At 36.5% G+C, this 18,237-nt stretch overlaps 1 protein-coding gene across 2 annotated transcripts; it reads right to left on the minus strand.

Annotated features, from left to right (window-relative positions):
• Positions 1–36: 36 nt before the first annotated feature.
• Positions 37–17,771, minus strand: LOC110063738 (protein kinase C iota type-like). Of its 2 annotated transcripts, XM_089282149.1 has the most exons (22): positions 17,650–17,771; positions 16,854–16,993; positions 16,061–16,256; positions 15,315–15,436; positions 13,152–13,241; positions 12,933–12,983; positions 8,417–8,502; positions 8,071–8,121; positions 7,572–7,652; positions 7,093–7,189; positions 6,480–6,646; positions 6,193–6,264; positions 5,924–6,021; positions 5,713–5,799; positions 5,346–5,395; positions 5,151–5,236; positions 4,937–5,024; positions 4,643–4,768; positions 4,071–4,150; positions 2,782–2,871; positions 2,270–2,385; positions 37–1,894 (listed from the first exon to the last, which is right to left on the minus strand). In XM_089282149.1, the coding sequence occupies exons 1-22, from the start codon at positions 17,700–17,702 to the stop codon at positions 1,807–1,809; spliced, it is 2,115 nt and encodes a 704-aa protein (XP_089138275.1). In that variant the 5' UTR covers positions 17,703–17,771; the 3' UTR covers positions 37–1,806. The 2 variants fall into 2 exon arrangements, with proteins under 2 accessions (XP_089138275.1, XP_089138276.1); XM_089282150.1 differs by lacking the exons at positions 16,061–16,256; positions 16,854–16,993; positions 17,650–17,771 and adding an exon at positions 15,548–15,749.
• Between the last annotated feature and the right edge of the window lie 466 nt (positions 17,772–18,237).

Genomic DNA, 18,237 nt, shown 5'->3' on the forward strand with positions numbered 1-18,237 from the left:
CAGGCAAGTTAAAAGAGAGAAACAGATACAACCCAGTCATTCCACCAAAATGAATTTATTACAATATGTTAGAGCATAAAAATAGTATAATGCAATTTCCAAGTACAGTGTATAAATTTCGAAACCTTTGAACATTCTACCTACCTACTTAACAAAACCATACTTATGAGCCGCATTGGGATTGTTTAAACCTAACAATTTATTACTTTATTAGAAATTTATGTAATGACTGATGAGGTAAAAACAATTTTGTTGTTACCTACCGTTGATAATGCTAAACCTAAAAACATTTAATCCACTGTACGGAAAAAGATGTTAGGTGTATATTTTTCTACTGACAAAAGGCACGCCTCATTCGAATAACAGAGTCAAGTGTATGTATCCTTAAAAAAAATCGAATGGACACATTTTCACAAGATTGGTCATGAGTTGGAGGTCTTTTTGGTTTTTCCAGGTAGCTAGTACTCCAATTCATACTTTTAGTATTCTCACTGAACATTGCAATTTTTCTTCGCAAGAGTGGGTGCAATAAAGATTGATTGATTTAGATCTTTTCAGTGCATTTTCATGAGTGTTTTTAGATTTTCTTGCAGTTTAAGGAGCTACGCCACAGTTTGTGCATCTTTAAAAGCTAAAGGTTCGTAGTTTTTTAATCCGTGTCAATCTTATCCATCCCTGACCATCAATGTTTCTTTATGGTTTATTATTATCTCTTTGGTGTTTTTCTATCTTAGTAATCTACTAATTTGAGGTTTCCTTCAATTTAAAGGCAATTTTAGTGCGTGGCAAAATAATTCAAAATGCCGCGACTGAGCTCCTTTAAGAATCACGACACAAATGTACCAGTCGCCATCGTTTCTGGCACAGTAGTTTATGGTGTGATTAATCCTACCTGAATGAATCTGGCTTAAATATACTACAATGTGAATTTCAAACAGTGCAAGTAACATTGACTACATACAAGCTTTATCTTTAAAGGATCTACATTTGCAGACTACGCAAATTTTGAAAAAAAATTAGCGTTTTTCCCAATCCTCAATCTCCCTCATTCTTAGCGATCCATGTTCCCTTTTCGTTTTGTTGTTTACTTCCCTTTTGGTAATTGATCTGAAACTTTGAAGTTTCTAACCACCCAAAGCTAATTTTGTACATCATTAAAATGACTTACTGATTTCTTGACATAGTTCCTTTCATAGCGCAATATAGAGCTGTTTTATTTAGCAGTGATTTCACTTAACACCAGATATTTTTATTATCAAATCAAACTTATTCATTGTAATCGTTTCAATAAGTTCGAGCCGTTTTCAACAGTAAATCTCTGTTGAAGAGCAGAAATGCCAACAAATACATTTTATGTTTTCATGCTTGTATAAAATCAAGAGCAGCTAGCCCATCTGAAGTAAAATATTATTAATATTATCTGAGAACAAGTAACACCCTACATATAAATTATTTATGCATTAACTTTGTCGCCATGAAAGTATGAATTGTTTTAAGATCTTACCAAATTATTTAACACTACAAACTAGTTCATTTTAATTTTGACACTGCACTACAATTATCTAAACCTCGTCCCCAGGATAAGATAAAAAGACCCTGGGAACGAGGTTGCAACTATCTACCGACTGAAGAGAGGTCACACCCTAACAATATCATATTACGGTCAGTTTCCAAACCCAAACGTAAAGTCGCAGGTAGGATATACCTGTATCGTGAAATTCTTAGTGTAATGTCAAACATGACTGCATTGGTTTTTATAATAAAATTTAAACTAGTTTAATGGTAGTCAATCGTGAACAGGAGACATTATACACACTCTTCTGAGGACATTAATAGAGGATTAATGTATTCAAATCCTTCAAACTCTGACTGATCAATGGTCTCAAGCATTTTCCTGCCATGGAGGGAAAAAACGTGAATTAGTGATGCAAGGGAGTTGTTACAACTAACAACTGCATTTGACAGTATTTGACGGGGTGTGTCGAAAAAAAACCAAAGGTGACCCTTGATCTCATGTTAAATTCTCCTTTTTTAATAGAAGGAAGTGGAAAGCAATTTGCTAGGAGAATCTTCCAGTCTATCAGATGTCACTTACGATATTTTTCCACGCACCCCTTCCTTTGACCGAGGGAAGGAGGGACGACTGGAAGGAAGAGAGGGACAGCTAGAGGGAGGGATAGCTGGAAGGGTGTAGGATGGAGGGAAGGAAGGGACAGAGGGTGGCCAGAGCCTGACAGGAAGAAGAAATTAAAGAGCTGCTATAACTTACGGGTCATCAGGAGTAAGCTGAACAGGCTCGTTTGTAAACTGCGGATCAAAGTTTTCCAGTCCGTACTGGTCTTCAATCCTTGGCTTGAATGGGGGAGGAACTTGTCGTGCTTCCAACTGTTAACAGAAAAAAACAAAACAAAATGATGTTGTACATTGAAAAACGGTTTAAACATAACGCCTAAATTTCTCTCTGTGACACAGAGCAGGACTTGCCAAGTCGAAGGTTCTAATATTGAGTTAAGTCAATAGTCAAGTTGAGCCGAATCAAAGAGTCCAGAAAACATGCCAATTCGAGTTTCCGAGATTAAAGTTCACAAATATGCAAAACTGTGTATTGTTTAGAAATTAGACTAAGATAATTATTACCAGGAACTTAAACCTTAAAATACGAGGTTTGAATCCTCTCAACATGCGGGGAAAAAAGAAAAAACTAAACAAAAACAAACAACAACAACAACAACAACAACAAAAACGCTTTTGACAGAACCTGTTTGAAAATCTTCTGCATACCTGTTCCCAGTCAACTGTCCGGAAAAATACATGTGATGTTATATCTGCAAACCCTGTCTGAGGATGACAACCTAGACGCTCAATGGGATTCTAACGACCAAGAAAGAAAAGAAGACAGAAAAGATTTTATTGATGCAAATCACCATGCAGATTGTACATTTAGCTTGATAGCATAACCTGATGTCCAAATATCTTGTTAAAAGTACCTCATCTTCCTTTTTCTCCATCGTTTGATATTAATTTAGCTTGGGACTCCAGTTTTTTTCATACCAGTTAGGCCACATTCAACCGCGTACTGGTGTATCTGGCCAAATTTAGCATTTTCCATACACAGTTTTGTTGGCTCTTCATTTAATTTGCAGGGTAAATGAGAATAAATTATTTATTCATGTTTAACTCGAGGAAGGGAGAGGTTAGCTGGGACTAGTTCCTCTAACATGCTCAGTATGTTTAAAAATAAAGTAGTGGTAGTCAGGAGCTAACACTGTAAGATAGTGGTTTGACACTGACTTTTTTTTTCCTGATGTTTTGTTCAAGACGTTTCGGCTGGTGCTTGAGCCTTCATCAGTTGAAAAACTAACGTTAGTACGCGTGATTCAAAAAACAGCACGTCGAAAGCGCGCTGAGAAAAATTCCGCGTGAAGTTTCAAGAAAACGTAGCGCGAGACTTATGCGCGTGCCAAAGACTTCTAGCTTTCTGGGATGGCGATGTGGTCATTTCCAGATTGCGCATCCTTTATTGACATTCAAGCTTCCAAGAAGAGTCGCTGGTCAAAGTTAGCCTCGTGTCCAACAACTCCGACACTTCCAAAATCCATTTTGTGGTTGTTTTCGTGTACATGGCAGGAGATCTCGGAGTCATGATCGAACATAGAAACAGCCCTTTTGTGTTCTGTAATCCGAGTTTTCAGTGATCGTTCAGTTTGACCGTAGTATACAAAACTGCAGTTGGTGCAACTGATTTTGTACACTGTGCCAGATTGTGGCCGGTCAACCTTTTCCTCAGCGCGTTTTCGATGTGCTGTTTTTTGAATCACGCGTACTAACGTTAGTTTTTTACTGATGAAGGCTCAAGCACCAGCCAAAACGTTTTGGACAAAACATCAAAAAAAATAGTCAGTGTCACACCACTATCTTACAACATGCTCAGTAGTTGTCACTTGTTCACTGGCCATGTGCTCTGTTGCACACTACATTGTACTTAACTTATGAGGGCTGACCATACCATTAACACAACATGCCTTGCTACTGTTGCCTCATTTTTCTGCTGACAGATAAACATGCTTTACCTTGTTAAGGAAACCTTTGAGAATTGATGCTGCCTTTACTGACAGTGACCTAGGAATTCTTATGGGCTTTTCTAGAATAACTGGACAAAAGAAAATACAACTGCCATTAGGCTGATTAAATTTACTAAAAGTTTCGCATCAAGGGGAAGGCCATTACAAATTGATATTACGTCATTCACTCGGCACATCGGGCTCTTGTGAACAATTCAATTTGTATTGGAATTTAATTCCCAGGATACACTTAATTCGCTCGTGCTCTTGCGCCAAGCTCATTTAGCCAGAGTACTTGAATCCCACCTTGATCAGTGATGAATGCCACTAGAGTGGTGTACAATGAAATTACAGAAAGTACCTTGGGGAATGCTTTAGGCCTAGACCAGGACACAAACTTGACCCTTGTGACAAACCCAATATTAAACTTCTTCAAATTCAGCCTCAGGAAATTTTTAATTTCATTTTAATTCAACGGGAGGAACCTAGGCACAATGGATATTTAAATTGAGACATGCTTGAAAAAGTTTTGAAAGATAAACTGTAACACAGCTGCTTTAACAGAATGAGGCAATACAAACCTTGAAAGAGATAATCCTCTGTATTTTGATCTGGATTTTCTGCACCCCCGACAACATCAAAGGGTGACCTTCCTGCTAACATTTCAAACATCAACACCCCGAGTGCCCACCAGTCTACGCTGTAACCTGCAAGAAGTAAAAAGATTGAAATACACTGTTTTTAGTATGGTATTAATTAATTTTCCTCACAGATTGCTGTGCAATTGGCCATGTTCTCAACAAGTAGGGGAGTCGGTTCAAGGTATAAAAGAATCTATGTTGTTTGTTGGGATCGAAAAATAAAGCCAACCATACCATAATCTTCCCCTCTAAGAATTTCAGGAGCAATGTAGTTTGGTGTTCCACAAAATGTGCTTGTTGTGTCGCCAGGACGGAGACCTTCCTGTAATTACAGAATTTCAAGGCATCTTGTAAGATTATAACTTTATTTGCAATGTTTATTTAGGCACAAATTAAAATAATTTAAATTTACACATCATGCATTCTTCTGTAGACTGAGGTCACTTACTTTACACATTCCATAATCTGTTAGTTTCACATGACCATCAGAATCAAGTAGCACATTGTCGAGCTTAAGATCCCGATATATAACACCTAATAAAAGAGATTTATTATGAACTTTTAATCAATGAACAAGTCAAGTAATCATTGCTATTATCAGATGTCAAGCCTTATTAAAATTACAAGTATGTACAGAACTTACCTCTTTCATGTAAAAAGTTGAGGGCACAGGATATTTCAGCAGAATAAAACCTGATGATAAAATTTTCGAAAAACACTTGTCATGTAGAATTCAAGCGCACTAAATACTAGTAAGATGTACACAAGTAATAAAATACATCCATGTGTATTTGCGATAGCCACAGAAATTACACATATAACTATTAACTGTGTTTCTGCCTGTTCCTGTCTGTCTATCTGTCTGTCAGCCTGCCTGCCTGCCTGCCTGCCTGCCTGCCCGCCTGCCTGCCTGCCTACCTTTCTACCTGCCTGTCTGTCTGTTCTTGTCTGTTTGTCTATCTGTTGGTTGGTTGGTGGGTGGGTGCGTGGGTGTGTCTATCCATTATTACCTTGCATGGTCTTCAGGTAATCTTCGCTGTCTTTGCATGTGATACATGAGGTCACCACCACTGACAAACTCAATCACAAAAAACAACCTGGGGAATACATACAAATTATGATTAATGAAATGTCAACATGGTTTAAAAGCTCCTCAAAACTTGTCAACACTCCAGAAGAGACACATTTAATTTTACATTTCATTTTCATTTTTTCTTGTACCTGCTAGCTGTTTGGAAGCATGAATGAAGTCCAACTAGAAAAGGGTGATTTGAAGCTTGTTCAAAGACATGTTTCTCTGTTTGAACCCAGTCAATATCCTGAGGAAAGGACAACACATCAGTTACATCATGGCACTCGAAAAATTACAAAGCAAATAATAAATCAATAATAAATAAACAAATAAATAAATAAACAAAGTGTTCTTGATTGGAAACTTAATGTGCTGTGCAGCAATTCTACACTATTATTACTGAACAATGTAAACAAACCTCGTCATCATTAACGAGCTCTTTCTTGACGACTTTCATGGCATAAATTCTTTTATTTTTCTTTAGTTCCACCTGAAACATAGCAGTTAATGGCTATTATTTTATTAACCAAGCTTAAAAAGCTTATCAAGTGTCAGTTCTGCCATGTGAGAACCAGAGGATGGGTTGGGCTGGGGTGGGGTTCAAAGTGAAGGGTTCACCACTGATGAAATTCTCAGAAATAAGATGATAGAAATGTATGGTAATAAGTAAAGAGAATCTAAGCTTGGGGAATGGGTGTCACTCACCAACAGTACTTTAGCATAGCTGCCTCTTCCTATGACTCTTAGAAGAGTGAAGTCGTTCATGGATATTAAGAAACTGCTTCCAGACGATGCCTCCTTTGCCTTGGATCCTTGAGAATAGTCTACACTGACAAGACCACGCTTACGAGTTGCTGGGCTGTCACTTCTTGCTAATAATCAACAAATAGAAAGTAAGAATGAAAACTTGAACAAACCTATTGTAAACCTTTTGCTATTGCAGGAAATATTGCAATTGTAACAGTTCTCTGTTTACTGGGATGTTGTTCACTGGCTGAGAAGTTTTCAAAAAAAAACAAAAAAAAAAACAGGAGGACAACATACATTGTACAATGTCATGTAATGTCAGTAAGTGCCAAGAATATTTAGCAAATGGCAAGAGTAAAATGGACGTAAGAATATATTTTTAAGTTAAAGTCAAACTTCTGATGATGATGTGCGTAGGCCAAAATGGCCAAATTTCAAACTTCCATCTTGTTGCATTGCCTGCTTGGCATGGCAGCCATCATGACATGTTAAAAAGCAAATGTATAGTCATTCTAAATACTTTCTTCAAATAGATTTATGTTATGGTGAATGTTGGATGCCATGCACTTACTTCGTTTGGGTCCTGGTGCCTCCTCTGCTGGGGGTATTTTGGTACCAATGGCCCCAATTGGGGGCAGAGAAGAATGAATTGTTTGTCCAGGTGGATGCTAAAAATGGAGAGAAAATTGATGATCAACCGTAAGGAAACAGGACAACAAGTAGTTATATATCATGTACAGGAAATAGCTCACACTAAAGCTGCAGCTTTCATTTTACGAAGTCCAGCCCACCACCAAACTAAAAGTTAGCCTTGTTGTTTCCCATAATCGAGGGAGTGTAGATGTTCTTTCAAAAGGTACCATGTTACCATGGTACCACAGTACCATACCAATTTAAAAATAGTGGAACAGTCAAGTAATTTATGACAATTTTTTGGAATTATAGCAATTGGTAACTAAAGACTGTTTATATTGCATACGTTGATTATGATTTATAAATATTTCACACTAACTACAGTCGTTTCAAAGTTCTATCTTGAAAGTAACTCACTAATTGTTGTCCACACTGAATCTTGATCAACTTGTGACATTTTTTATGTACAACCAGCTTGCATTCTAGACATTTGTAACCCTACATGATTGAAACAATGTGGAGAAAAATAAATTCTAATCAGTGTTAACAAATAATTATACTTGTAGGTCAATGTAGCTAATATTTAATACTCTTGTTAAAAGAAGAGCCTGCATTTGGGTCACTAAAAAAAATGTACACAAAAATATCATTAAAGTGTTCATGGTTTCAGTGTCTTCACTTAAAGTCTGAAGACAAAAAGCAGTCTACATCATATTTTTACTATGCTGGCCATGGTCAGTAAGAACTCAGAGAGTAACAGATTGTAAGAAAACTCAAAAGGAGTACACTGTAGACAAAGTTTTTACACCCGAGGCAAACAAAAGGGCAGGGTTTTAATTTGTTTGTTTCTTAAGTGCACTGTTACAGTGCATTGTCTAGGCAATGACCTCACACTATGTGGAAGATATTGTCATACCTGTCTTCCAAGTCCCCATATTCTATCTGAACAAAATGAACAAGCTGCAAGCTGAAAGCAAGAAATACAGTCAAATAACTATTAATAATCATATTATTTTATGTTGTGCATGTGTACATAGCTCCAATTCTGGATAACTAAAGAAGAATTGGACACTAAGAACTTGTAACTGAAAGAAGGAATCACATATAAAAAAAAGAATCTTACGATAATTTAGATTATGTAAAACAACTTTTAAATTTATCTAACAGTCAATCATATATTTCTCAAGCTCAAAAATATCCCTTAGGTACAAAACAATAGAGCATTATTTGTAAAATAAGACGTCCTTAAGAATGATACACACCCTACTAAATCTCTTCGCCACAAAAGAATGACCGTTTACAATATGAATTTTTCTCCATCTCTTAGCTCCTCGTCTGTAGATATTTCCTGGGAATTGAAAATAGAACTTATCAATTAAAAACATTTTAATAAAAGGGCATAGTAAAAAAGCACGACGAAAAGCTCAGCAAATATCACTTTTCTTAACAATTCTACATCATGTGTGAATAGTCAAACTTACCACTATCTGTTCTAGCACAAAGGAAAATTTCACTAAGAGATTTAACACATTTCTGACAAAGGTACATGTACACGTGTCTGCACTTTTACTACCTAGTGACTAACCTAATTCCATCATCATGTTTCAGGAAATTTACCAACTGAAGTATTTTTAATAATACAGTACAAATAAAGATATACTATTAAATTTAAAGCTTTTGGCATGATGAATTGCCTGTAAAAAAACATCGACATTTTATCTGTTATTTTTTAAGTATACTGACCAAAATGCACAATATCATCCTCACAGAAAGAGTGGAACTTAAAAGATGTCTGGCTACCTCTTTCGTCATTCTAATATTTTTGTCAACTACATAGATTAAGTATTGATGGAAAAATCTAATAAAACGCATTCAAGTGTCTAACTTTTGATCAATTTTGTCTATCAGACTGACATATGATTATTACTTACATGGACTGAACTTTGAATAATATGTATTAAAAAGACGATGGAAGTTTACAGGCACAGAGAAATGTTTCACCCAATAGTAGAATAAGTGACAAAGGTAATCATTAATAAATGACATCTGGACTTTATCAGACATAACATGAGACAAACTTCTCTTTGGAATATGAAAACCAAATTACAATAGTACCAACAAGACCAATGTGTGTATTACTGAGAAAAAATCACAATGCCCTTGGCTTATTATTCAGTCAAGCAGTAACAGCATGCAAATAAAGGCATTCCTGATAGCCAGGGCTAGTAAGTCAGAGTAATTTTCGGTCAGGCATTGAATTCTATCCTGTACTTGCAGTCAGTCAAACCATGTTGTAGCTAGATTTCCCTTTGATTATAATTATTGATTCTATTTGATTCTAACATTGCAAGAATATTTGCCTTTAATTTTCTTTCTTTGATCAAAGTTTTGCACCTTTTTAATTCAAAATATGGAAACTGCCAGAATATGAAATGTCTCAAAAACATTACATTAAAAAGTTGCCCAGGTTCTCAACACAATCATAAGTTCGACATTTTCTCACAATTTTTCTTCTGCAGAGATCTGTTCCAAACTGTTTGAATGTCTTATTTCAAAATTTCCATAATTTTACCATAATTTCATAAATTACAGCTGTATAAACAAGATGTTATGTGGGGATTGTACTAAATGTAGAATTAAAATCTCATTCAAATACTTTAGATGAAAAAACTGCCAATAAGTACAGTTAATATACAATGTTTTGACTCGGAAGTTGATTTAAGTTTCTGCAAGGAAAGCTTATTAATTAAGACTGCTAAGTATAGCACAAAGTCCATCTTTAAAAGCTCTTAATTACCAGTACGTTCCAAGGGTACTGTAACAGTGGAAAGTTGATCCGACTAGTCATAGGACTTAGCTATACCACACTACTGATACAAACTAAATAAAATTAAACAAGAAAATAAATTTATGTTTGAGAGAAAACTCTACATCTATACACAGAAGTTTACCTATGCTAGTGGGGATGCTAAACACTTTGAATTCTTCACCAAATGCAACCGAATGGGGGCACCTGTTTTTACTGGCATTGTTGGATTTTTCCGATGAGCATGAAGTTTCAGTTTCAGTGCTTTGCCGCGAGAGCACAGAACTCAAGCTTCCAGAAATATTCCTGTGGGCTTGTTTGATGGATCGGAAGAAGCGAACAGACGCCTGGCGGATGAAGCCAAACTTGTGACTTCCTTTCTCTGCCTCCTCTTCTATACATGCTCCAAACAAGCCAGAAATGGAACAAATGTCTGATTCCATGAACAGCTTCAGCTTGGTTGAATCTCAGATCTCAAATCAAGCAACTAATACCACTTGACAGTGTAATCCACAAATGAAAAACTTTGAATTACTGGAAATACCTTGAAGTACTTGGAGATTTGTGAAATTTATACCTGACGTCACTCAGCAGGTCCCAAACAAACTGAACATCATTCAGCTATCATTTGAACCCACACATGCAAATTCCAAGGATATTATGGCAGCTGCAAACCCTGAAATCTGGCCATTTTCATGAAAAAATCTTCTTCATTTAATGACTATCAATTTAGTAACGTTCTGCTCGGCGATGTTAACTGCTAACATTAAGTTGCCTGCAGAGTTTATGAGCTATGAATAAAAATCTCGAAACCACACCAGGACTGTGGATGTACAGTAAACAATAAAATACTGGTAGTTAATTTTATTTTCAATACAGCACCAGTAGAATTTCTCCTCTTGGCATTAACTATGGATATCGATTAAATATTTAAATAAACGAGTCTTGTACATAACAATTAATGGGACCTGCTGGTATTTACACAATAACTGAACCACGACCCAATCACAACACTGTTACACTTAAAATTAATATGTATTTCCACAGAAAAAGGAAGTTGTAAAAATTAGAATTCTGACTCCTGCTTTTTTCGATAAGGAATACAAATTTACACAGAGTAAGAAATTACATGCATAGTAATTAAAACATTAATCCTACTTTGTTCTGTCAACAAAAATTCTGTTTCATGTTTTTTACATAAAAACAGTGCATTTAGGACATAATTATCATTATAGTTATGTTGTTATCAGACAAAAACAAACTTGGTAAATTTCTGCATAGAAATGCAAAATAAACTGAAAGATCTACCGTTTTTCAACTGTTAGTAAATTACACAGCATCTTCAAGCATAATAATGTTGTACAAAGTGATGAAAAAGAAACTAGGATATGTTTTGCAACTGCACAAAATTATTTTCTAATTTGCTAAACTATACGCTATCAATTGATTATAACTTACAGTACGAGAAACTAACTCAGACCAAATTATAATAAATTAGTACTCCAATGTTCATGAATTTATAAATATACTAAATAAATTATAAATTTATTCATACAATGTATATATATTTCCAACTGGCCATTCATGAATTTGCATATCGCATTTTTGCTTCATTTTGCAATCTAAGGTTTGGCAACCATTTCATATAACATTGCTTTGAACAGTCAATGCAGCAATAACTGGTACCTCAGTGTTCACACCTCACTGAATTTTTTACCTGCCATCCACTCAACATTTAAAAGTACAGTCATCATAACATGAACTGCTACAATGCACATTGTGGGTTGAATTTATTTTTCATTCAATCATGGTTTCAAACCTGTTTGATTTTCATTTTCCTTTGTTTTGTGATACAAATTAGACAAAGTAAGGAAAAATGTGATTTATTTTGAGACCTTTACACCAAACTTTTTCCTCAGTCTGCTCTAAAATTTTCAAACCTGTAATACAGGTTTTGCACGGCAGCCATGTTGCATGGCAGGAACAATGAAAATGTTTTGCATTAGAAGCAGCATTTCTTCTTGTAGGAAAAAGAGTCTCTTGTTCCTGCCATGCAACATGCAAAACCTCAATACAAACCAAGGATTCCACATTTTAGAGGTAGAGATCACCTGAATTCCAGTTTCTCTGGGACCAAGAGTTTTCCTGAACCAGGAAAAAACTATTAATCCCTAGCCAAGAGATGGAAATTCCAGTGAAGGTTGATACTTTCCTTTATTTGACCTCAAGGGCCCCCTTACCCCTTGGAATTTCCAGTGATCTCCATGAAATGGTTACATGTACATAATTTCTTTACAACCACATAATATAAACTAAGGTGGCTATGCCATGGGGGCCTCTACACCATACATGAGAAACTGAGCCGTGCTTGTAACCATACATTATTACAGTAACTGAACTCTACTTTATTTGTACAGACCTGTCTTTTAAATGTTTGAGTACATACACATGTACATGGAGTGATTGATACTATTTAGGCTGGTTTTCTCTAGCGACGGAATGGGAGGCCCCATTTGACCAAGTAAAAATCAAAAATTGGAATCATAACTCAGAGGAATCAAAGTCAAAGAATCAGAACATTTCCATTTCTTCTGATTCCATTCATGACTTCATCTTTTATGATCCAATGAAAACTAGATTGTTGGAGTTGGAAGCAGAAGCAAAAGAACCAACCAATCACAAGGTCTGGAATTGAGCATTGTGATTGGTTTATTCTTCCACTTCTGCTTCCAACTCTGACAATGTACATGTAGTTTTTACTGGATCATAAGCAACTGACTCATAAGCAGAATTCATACTCTGCTTCTGACTCTGTTTGTTTGATTTTCACTAGGTGGTACATGTATCCCTCTGCACCTTTGATCAAGACCCTGACTATGACTTCGTCACAACTAAAAACCAGCCTTTAATCTCAACTCATGGAAGAGTGGAAGAAGTTATCTTTTTATTGTCATATGTCATATGTCACTTACTTGTTTCCCCATCACAGAGTCGGCCTGGTTCATCTGGAATTCCTTTAAACACTGCAGAAAAATAACAGACAGTGTTCTTTCACTCGAAGAAATATCTCTGACCAAATATTCTGCTTTTCTAACTGAAATGAAAGCATCACAACTGTACTGAGGTTGGCAAATACATATTTCAACACACAATCAAATCAAAATTAACCAAGATCAGAATTTATCACTTACAATGAATGACAAGCTCAGAGTCCCTATTTAGCTCATATAATCTTATTGCTTCATCAAGTTCTTCTTGACATGAAATGGTGCATGGGTCACCTGAAGTTAGCAAAAATACATTTACAAATGGATTTCAATAATCTGGAAAATATCAGTCAGGGAGGTTAGGGGGGGGGGGGGGAGAGGGAGATGGGGGGAGATGGGGCACCTGTTATACAATGTAATGTTGCAGTTTCACTATAGCATTACATGTATAATACTTTGGTTTAGCCAAAGGTGAGAGTGTGGGGGAAGGGAGGGTAGGGTCGGAAGTACTAGAGTAAAGGGTGCAGGAAAACTTCTGCTCATCTACAGACCTCAAAAATCCCTCCAACAATTCAATTGTTTGACTAACACCTTGTTTCACTAATATTAAATTATAAGGATTTTCACTGAATGTGTTATCATGTATACATACTGATTTGATTGAAAATGCTCACCATTTCAGGAGCGTACTTTGGAATGCATTTTTCGTGGAGTATTAAAACACTGTCTGAAAAGACAGTCAATCGAGTGCCAAACTACCGGAAGGTGCAGGCCACTATGGGGATTTGGGAGGCAAACCCCCCACCCCTACCCCAAGGGAATGTTTATTTTAAGAGGCTCCTGCCCATGTTTGCAAGGAACAGTTTCATGAATCAAAACATAGAAAAGTATAATGTACAGTATGTTATACAACTGTATGTTAGTTTACAAGGTGTTCAAAAGGAAAGGGTGTCCACCTTCAGACGGGAAAATTCAAGCAACGTAATTAGGACAGTATATGGTCACTGCACCTGAGCTGCATATTTTTCATCTAACATGTATACCTTTAACAACACTGTCCAGAGTGTCCAGAGTGTAGACCTCTGAAAACTGAGGCCCCGTCCACACGTATTCAGATATTTTTGAATCTGCAACATTTTCTTTCTGGATATGGCTTCCATCCACACGCATCCGGCGAATTTGGCAGCGAATCCAGATATTTTTGAATCCGCTCTCCAGAGTGGAAAAAAAATAAATGTGCAACGAATTCGATAATGTGTGGACGGTGAATCTGGATATTTTCGAATCTGATAACGTAGCAAAATCGTGTCCAGTCTCTTACCAAACAATAAACCAACATGGCAGCACAGTGTGTAGGCCTAGTTTCTCTAGAGTGAATCTGGATACCATCAGATGCATGTGGACAGGCGAATTTGATCTGAATACGCAATGTGTGGACAGGGAAATTTTTTAATCTGGAAAGGAAAAGGTGCGGATTCAAAAATATCCGGATACATGTGGACGGGGCCTGAGTCCCTTCATATCAGTGTGGGTGATAAGCAAAAATGTGTCAATGAAAATACCGAAATCAAAATGCATTAGATGTGTAGACATGATCCAAGAGCCAATCTTCACACAGATGCAGCTGTTTGAATATGCAATTATATTTAAGAACTTTTGCCTTATTAATTTGTGATAAGAAAAATTGTGGTGCAGACAAATATACCACACAATGCATATTCAACAAGTCCTGATGTCAACATACAAAATCTCATTACAGTTCTCAATACATCTATCACTGTAATTGTTGTGAGAATTTGTCATGATCAATTAAATAAATCAAGACATTCTAAAAACTCTACATGTATGTTTGTCTTACATGTATTTCGATTTGAATTAACAGTGCTAATTACAAAATGTTGGTTGAGCTGGTTGAGAGAAAATATACATAATGTAACGTCATTTTAGAGGTACCTTATCAATCATTTTCAAATTTGCAAAGCTGCTTTAATTAAAAATGTTTTCTTTACATCACATTACACTTAAATTGCGCGCAAAAAATCTCAATCACTGAATTCCATTGAGAAATATCGTTTCTCCGTATTTTTAGGCTCATGAATAGACGTTAAGCTTATTCAGAGCTCCAACATCGAGGAATCGGAAATGATTGCATGTAAAAGGAAAATGTTTATTTACAAAGATACATGAGTTTAGCTTATTATTAAGCTTCGAAAACCTCAGCTTGATTCCACGTAAATGTTTTTATAAAATGATTAGAAGCCGTGCAGGGCAAATTTAAAGTGATGCGATCGGTAGCGTATCAATAAATCCTGATTTAGAAACGGGAAAGTAATTATAATTTCGAGAGACACTTCGATGGTTACTAACCTTCTTCATCTAGCCATTTCATGGTGAAGTCGTCGTCTCCTCCAAACTTGAAGATATCTCGCATGTCATCGCAAAATTTTTCCAGGGTTATTCTAGTCTCCATTGACAAGACCATAATAGTGCTGAAATAATGGAAAACATCAATTAAGGTTGACGACAAGTGAAACGAAACTGTATGAATTTCGGGGTCGGCATAATAGACGAAAATACACCGCACAAGCGTGCTAACCCACCCGTTATAAGCCGCTTTTACGGCCACCATCTCTATTGAATTCATGGCTGGCATAGATCACAGCGGTGAAAATAATCAAGGATCGTGCATAAACTCCTCAGCGGAAACCGTTTTGCGGTAAATTCTGAGCAAATTAGGCTTTCTGTGACTACAAAAAATACGTTTCCTGCAACACATCTCTTTGGAATTTACACCCGATCACGTGACATTCCTTTCCGCGGGCGAGCAACTAGAGGTTACACACCACGGATTCTAACACAACGTCGTAAGTGAAGCATTAGGCTGATTTAGCAAGAGAACGGGAACGTCAGTTGACGACGGCGCGCACAGAACAAACAACCAAATATGGTCAAATTAGAACAGAATCCAGGTTATTCCGCGTGCCCTGCAGTTGTCATCTGACCATATTTGGGTATTTGTACTGCGCGCGCCGTCGTCAACTGACGTTCCCGTTCTCTTGCTAAATCAGCCTATTGGTAAAGGTAGAAAGCGCCTGCAAAGCAAAATTTCTTACCCCTCAAAAATTGCGAGTAGGTTGACGGAAAACCGTCGTACTGCTGGATACATAAAGCTCAGTTCGTGATTTTCTACGATCGGGATGTGCTCTTCTTCCCCGCACCCCTCCTCCAGGGATTCCACTTGTTCACCGCCACACCCTTCATCGACAGGTTGCATCTCACGGTAGCCAGTCAGGATACACGGATCAGCCCCTGGTTGATATTAATTAATTAATTAATTAATTAATACGATGAGACAGTTTAGACCTAACTGTCTTAATTTTTCGTTCAATCAAGAGAGAAAGTATGTTAGATATAAAGTCAAGTATATATTTACAAGTAAGTGACTCCAAGATGGGGAACGGAATTGCTGATTTCGATAATTTGATGATCAGATACACGGATCAGCCCCTGGTTGATATTAATTAATTAATTAATTAATACGTTGAGATATTTTAGACCTAACTGTCGTAATTTTTCGTTCAATCAAGAGAGAAAGTATGTTAAATATAAAGTCAAGTATATAGTTACAAGTAAGTGACTCCAAGATGGGGAACGGAATTGCTGATTTCGATATTTTGATGATCAAAAAGTCGGCATTTTCTCTTTGTTTGGGGGATAGGGGTTCTGGCTTTTAGGGGGCTCGATTAAAAGAAGCTGTCACAAACAGAATACATAAATTAAAGGCGAATTTCTGGTGATCGTGTACTTTTATTTTACAATAAGCAGATTCTTAAAAGAAACTCCTTTAAAACTAGATAGAAAGCTGTATTATCAACCCTATCTAATTTATTTTGAAGAGTTTTTTACCTTCAAAATTTTCAGCAGTGATATCATCAGCACTGCTTGCAGACTCTTCCCACGTGTTGCATACTGGGTAAACATTCTTACCCGCTGAAGTCACACCGACATGTAAACAGTTCAGGCTGAGTTCAGTCATGGTCGAATTCCTGACATGAAAAAAGTACACCTGAGACAAAACCACTGTTTTTAGGCCGAAAGAAACGTCGAAGGGTGTTCGAAAGAGTAGCACCCTCTCAAAAACATTGCATGTTCTCATCACGCGAGAAGTCACTTTCTGGGATAATTTTCGCGCCAAATTTGGTGAATGGTTGACAGCAATAAAGAAAACATCGTTTTGATTTGGGGATTTTACAGGATAAACTGAGCAATTTTCCGCTTCCGGGATGGAAAAAGTTTCAAATTTCGTTAGAGCTTTTTCGTTAATTCCATGCAAACAAGTTCGTAAATACAGATGAATCGAAGTTCTTACACAACATCGAAGCACGCGGTATTTTAAACTGATGTTTTCGTCGCTTAAAATGACATTTTTCAGTTTCACACAAGACTGAGTGTAAAAATGTTTGTTTGCTTGAAATTGAAAGACACTTGAGGAAGCATTGCGAAGTAAACGAATTAATTTTACAAGTGGGATCTTGAAACGGTCCGAGCCTAGGAATTGTTCTGCAAGTCGCCGACACAAACTCCCATAAGGTTACGTTCGAAGAAATATTTGTTGAATACAGCAGGTGAAGTTCTGAATAATTCTCAGTAAATAGTATCTCTAGCAGTTCTTATAGCCTTTCTCAATATTGAGACAACATACCTGTGAAATATCTGAAACCAGAGTTTTAACTCAAGTGACCATCGAAAATTCATTGACTGCTCCCATTTCAAAGTTTCCGGTAGTGTTTTAAAAAGCGTTTTAAATTTTGAATGATTTTAAAACGTGTTGTGAATAATAGACCAAAATAATGAATTACATCACCTCTTTAAAAAGAGAATTTGACTTTCAAATGAGTAGTGCCTCATTAGTGATTATGTGGTCATGTCTGGCTTACAGATGACAAGTTTTCATTTTTGTATAAATAATAAATTGAATATATTTTGATTTGAATAGAGAGAAATCGATCGAGATGACCCATTTATGTAGATGCGAGTGACTTCTTTTTTAAAACTAGTTAAAGAGCTAAACGCATCACTTTGGAGAACAAAATTATTGTAAATAAAAATAGCGAAAATGGCTTGCCCTCGTGGCCGTCCTTCGCGTCAGGGTGTGGGGGTTACATGCATGCAGGTTGCTACGTGACAAGAAGAAATTAAACAAGACATAGGGCTTTAAAATCTGGGTGATATTTCAATTTCTCAGACACTTTCAAACGTTTGCAGATATGTATGTACATATTTTTTTGCA

The sequence above is a fragment of the Orbicella faveolata genome, unplaced genomic scaffold (assembly GCF_042242905.1).
Source record: "Orbicella faveolata isolate gen_17 unplaced genomic scaffold, um_ofav_v1 contig_12, whole genome shotgun sequence".
In the NCBI taxonomy this organism is placed as follows: domain Eukaryota; kingdom Metazoa; phylum Cnidaria; class Anthozoa; order Scleractinia; family Merulinidae; genus Orbicella; species Orbicella faveolata.

What these genes read in the sequence shown, in the direction of transcription:
- LOC110063738 (XM_089282149.1), bottom strand. Translation starts at nt 17,702, where the DNA reads ATGAATTTTCGATGGTCACTTGAGTTAAAACTCTGGTTTCAGATATTT. An exon ending in CAACTTTTTACATGAAAGAG is followed by an intron (nt 5,237 to 5,345) that starts GTAAGTTCTGTA and finishes CTCTTTTATTAG; the next exon opens with GTGTTATATATCGGGATCTT. An exon ending in TCTTAGAGGGGAAGATTATG is followed by an intron (nt 4,769 to 4,936) that starts GTATGGTTGGCT and finishes TACTTCTTGCAG; the next exon opens with GTTACAGCGTAGACTGGTGG.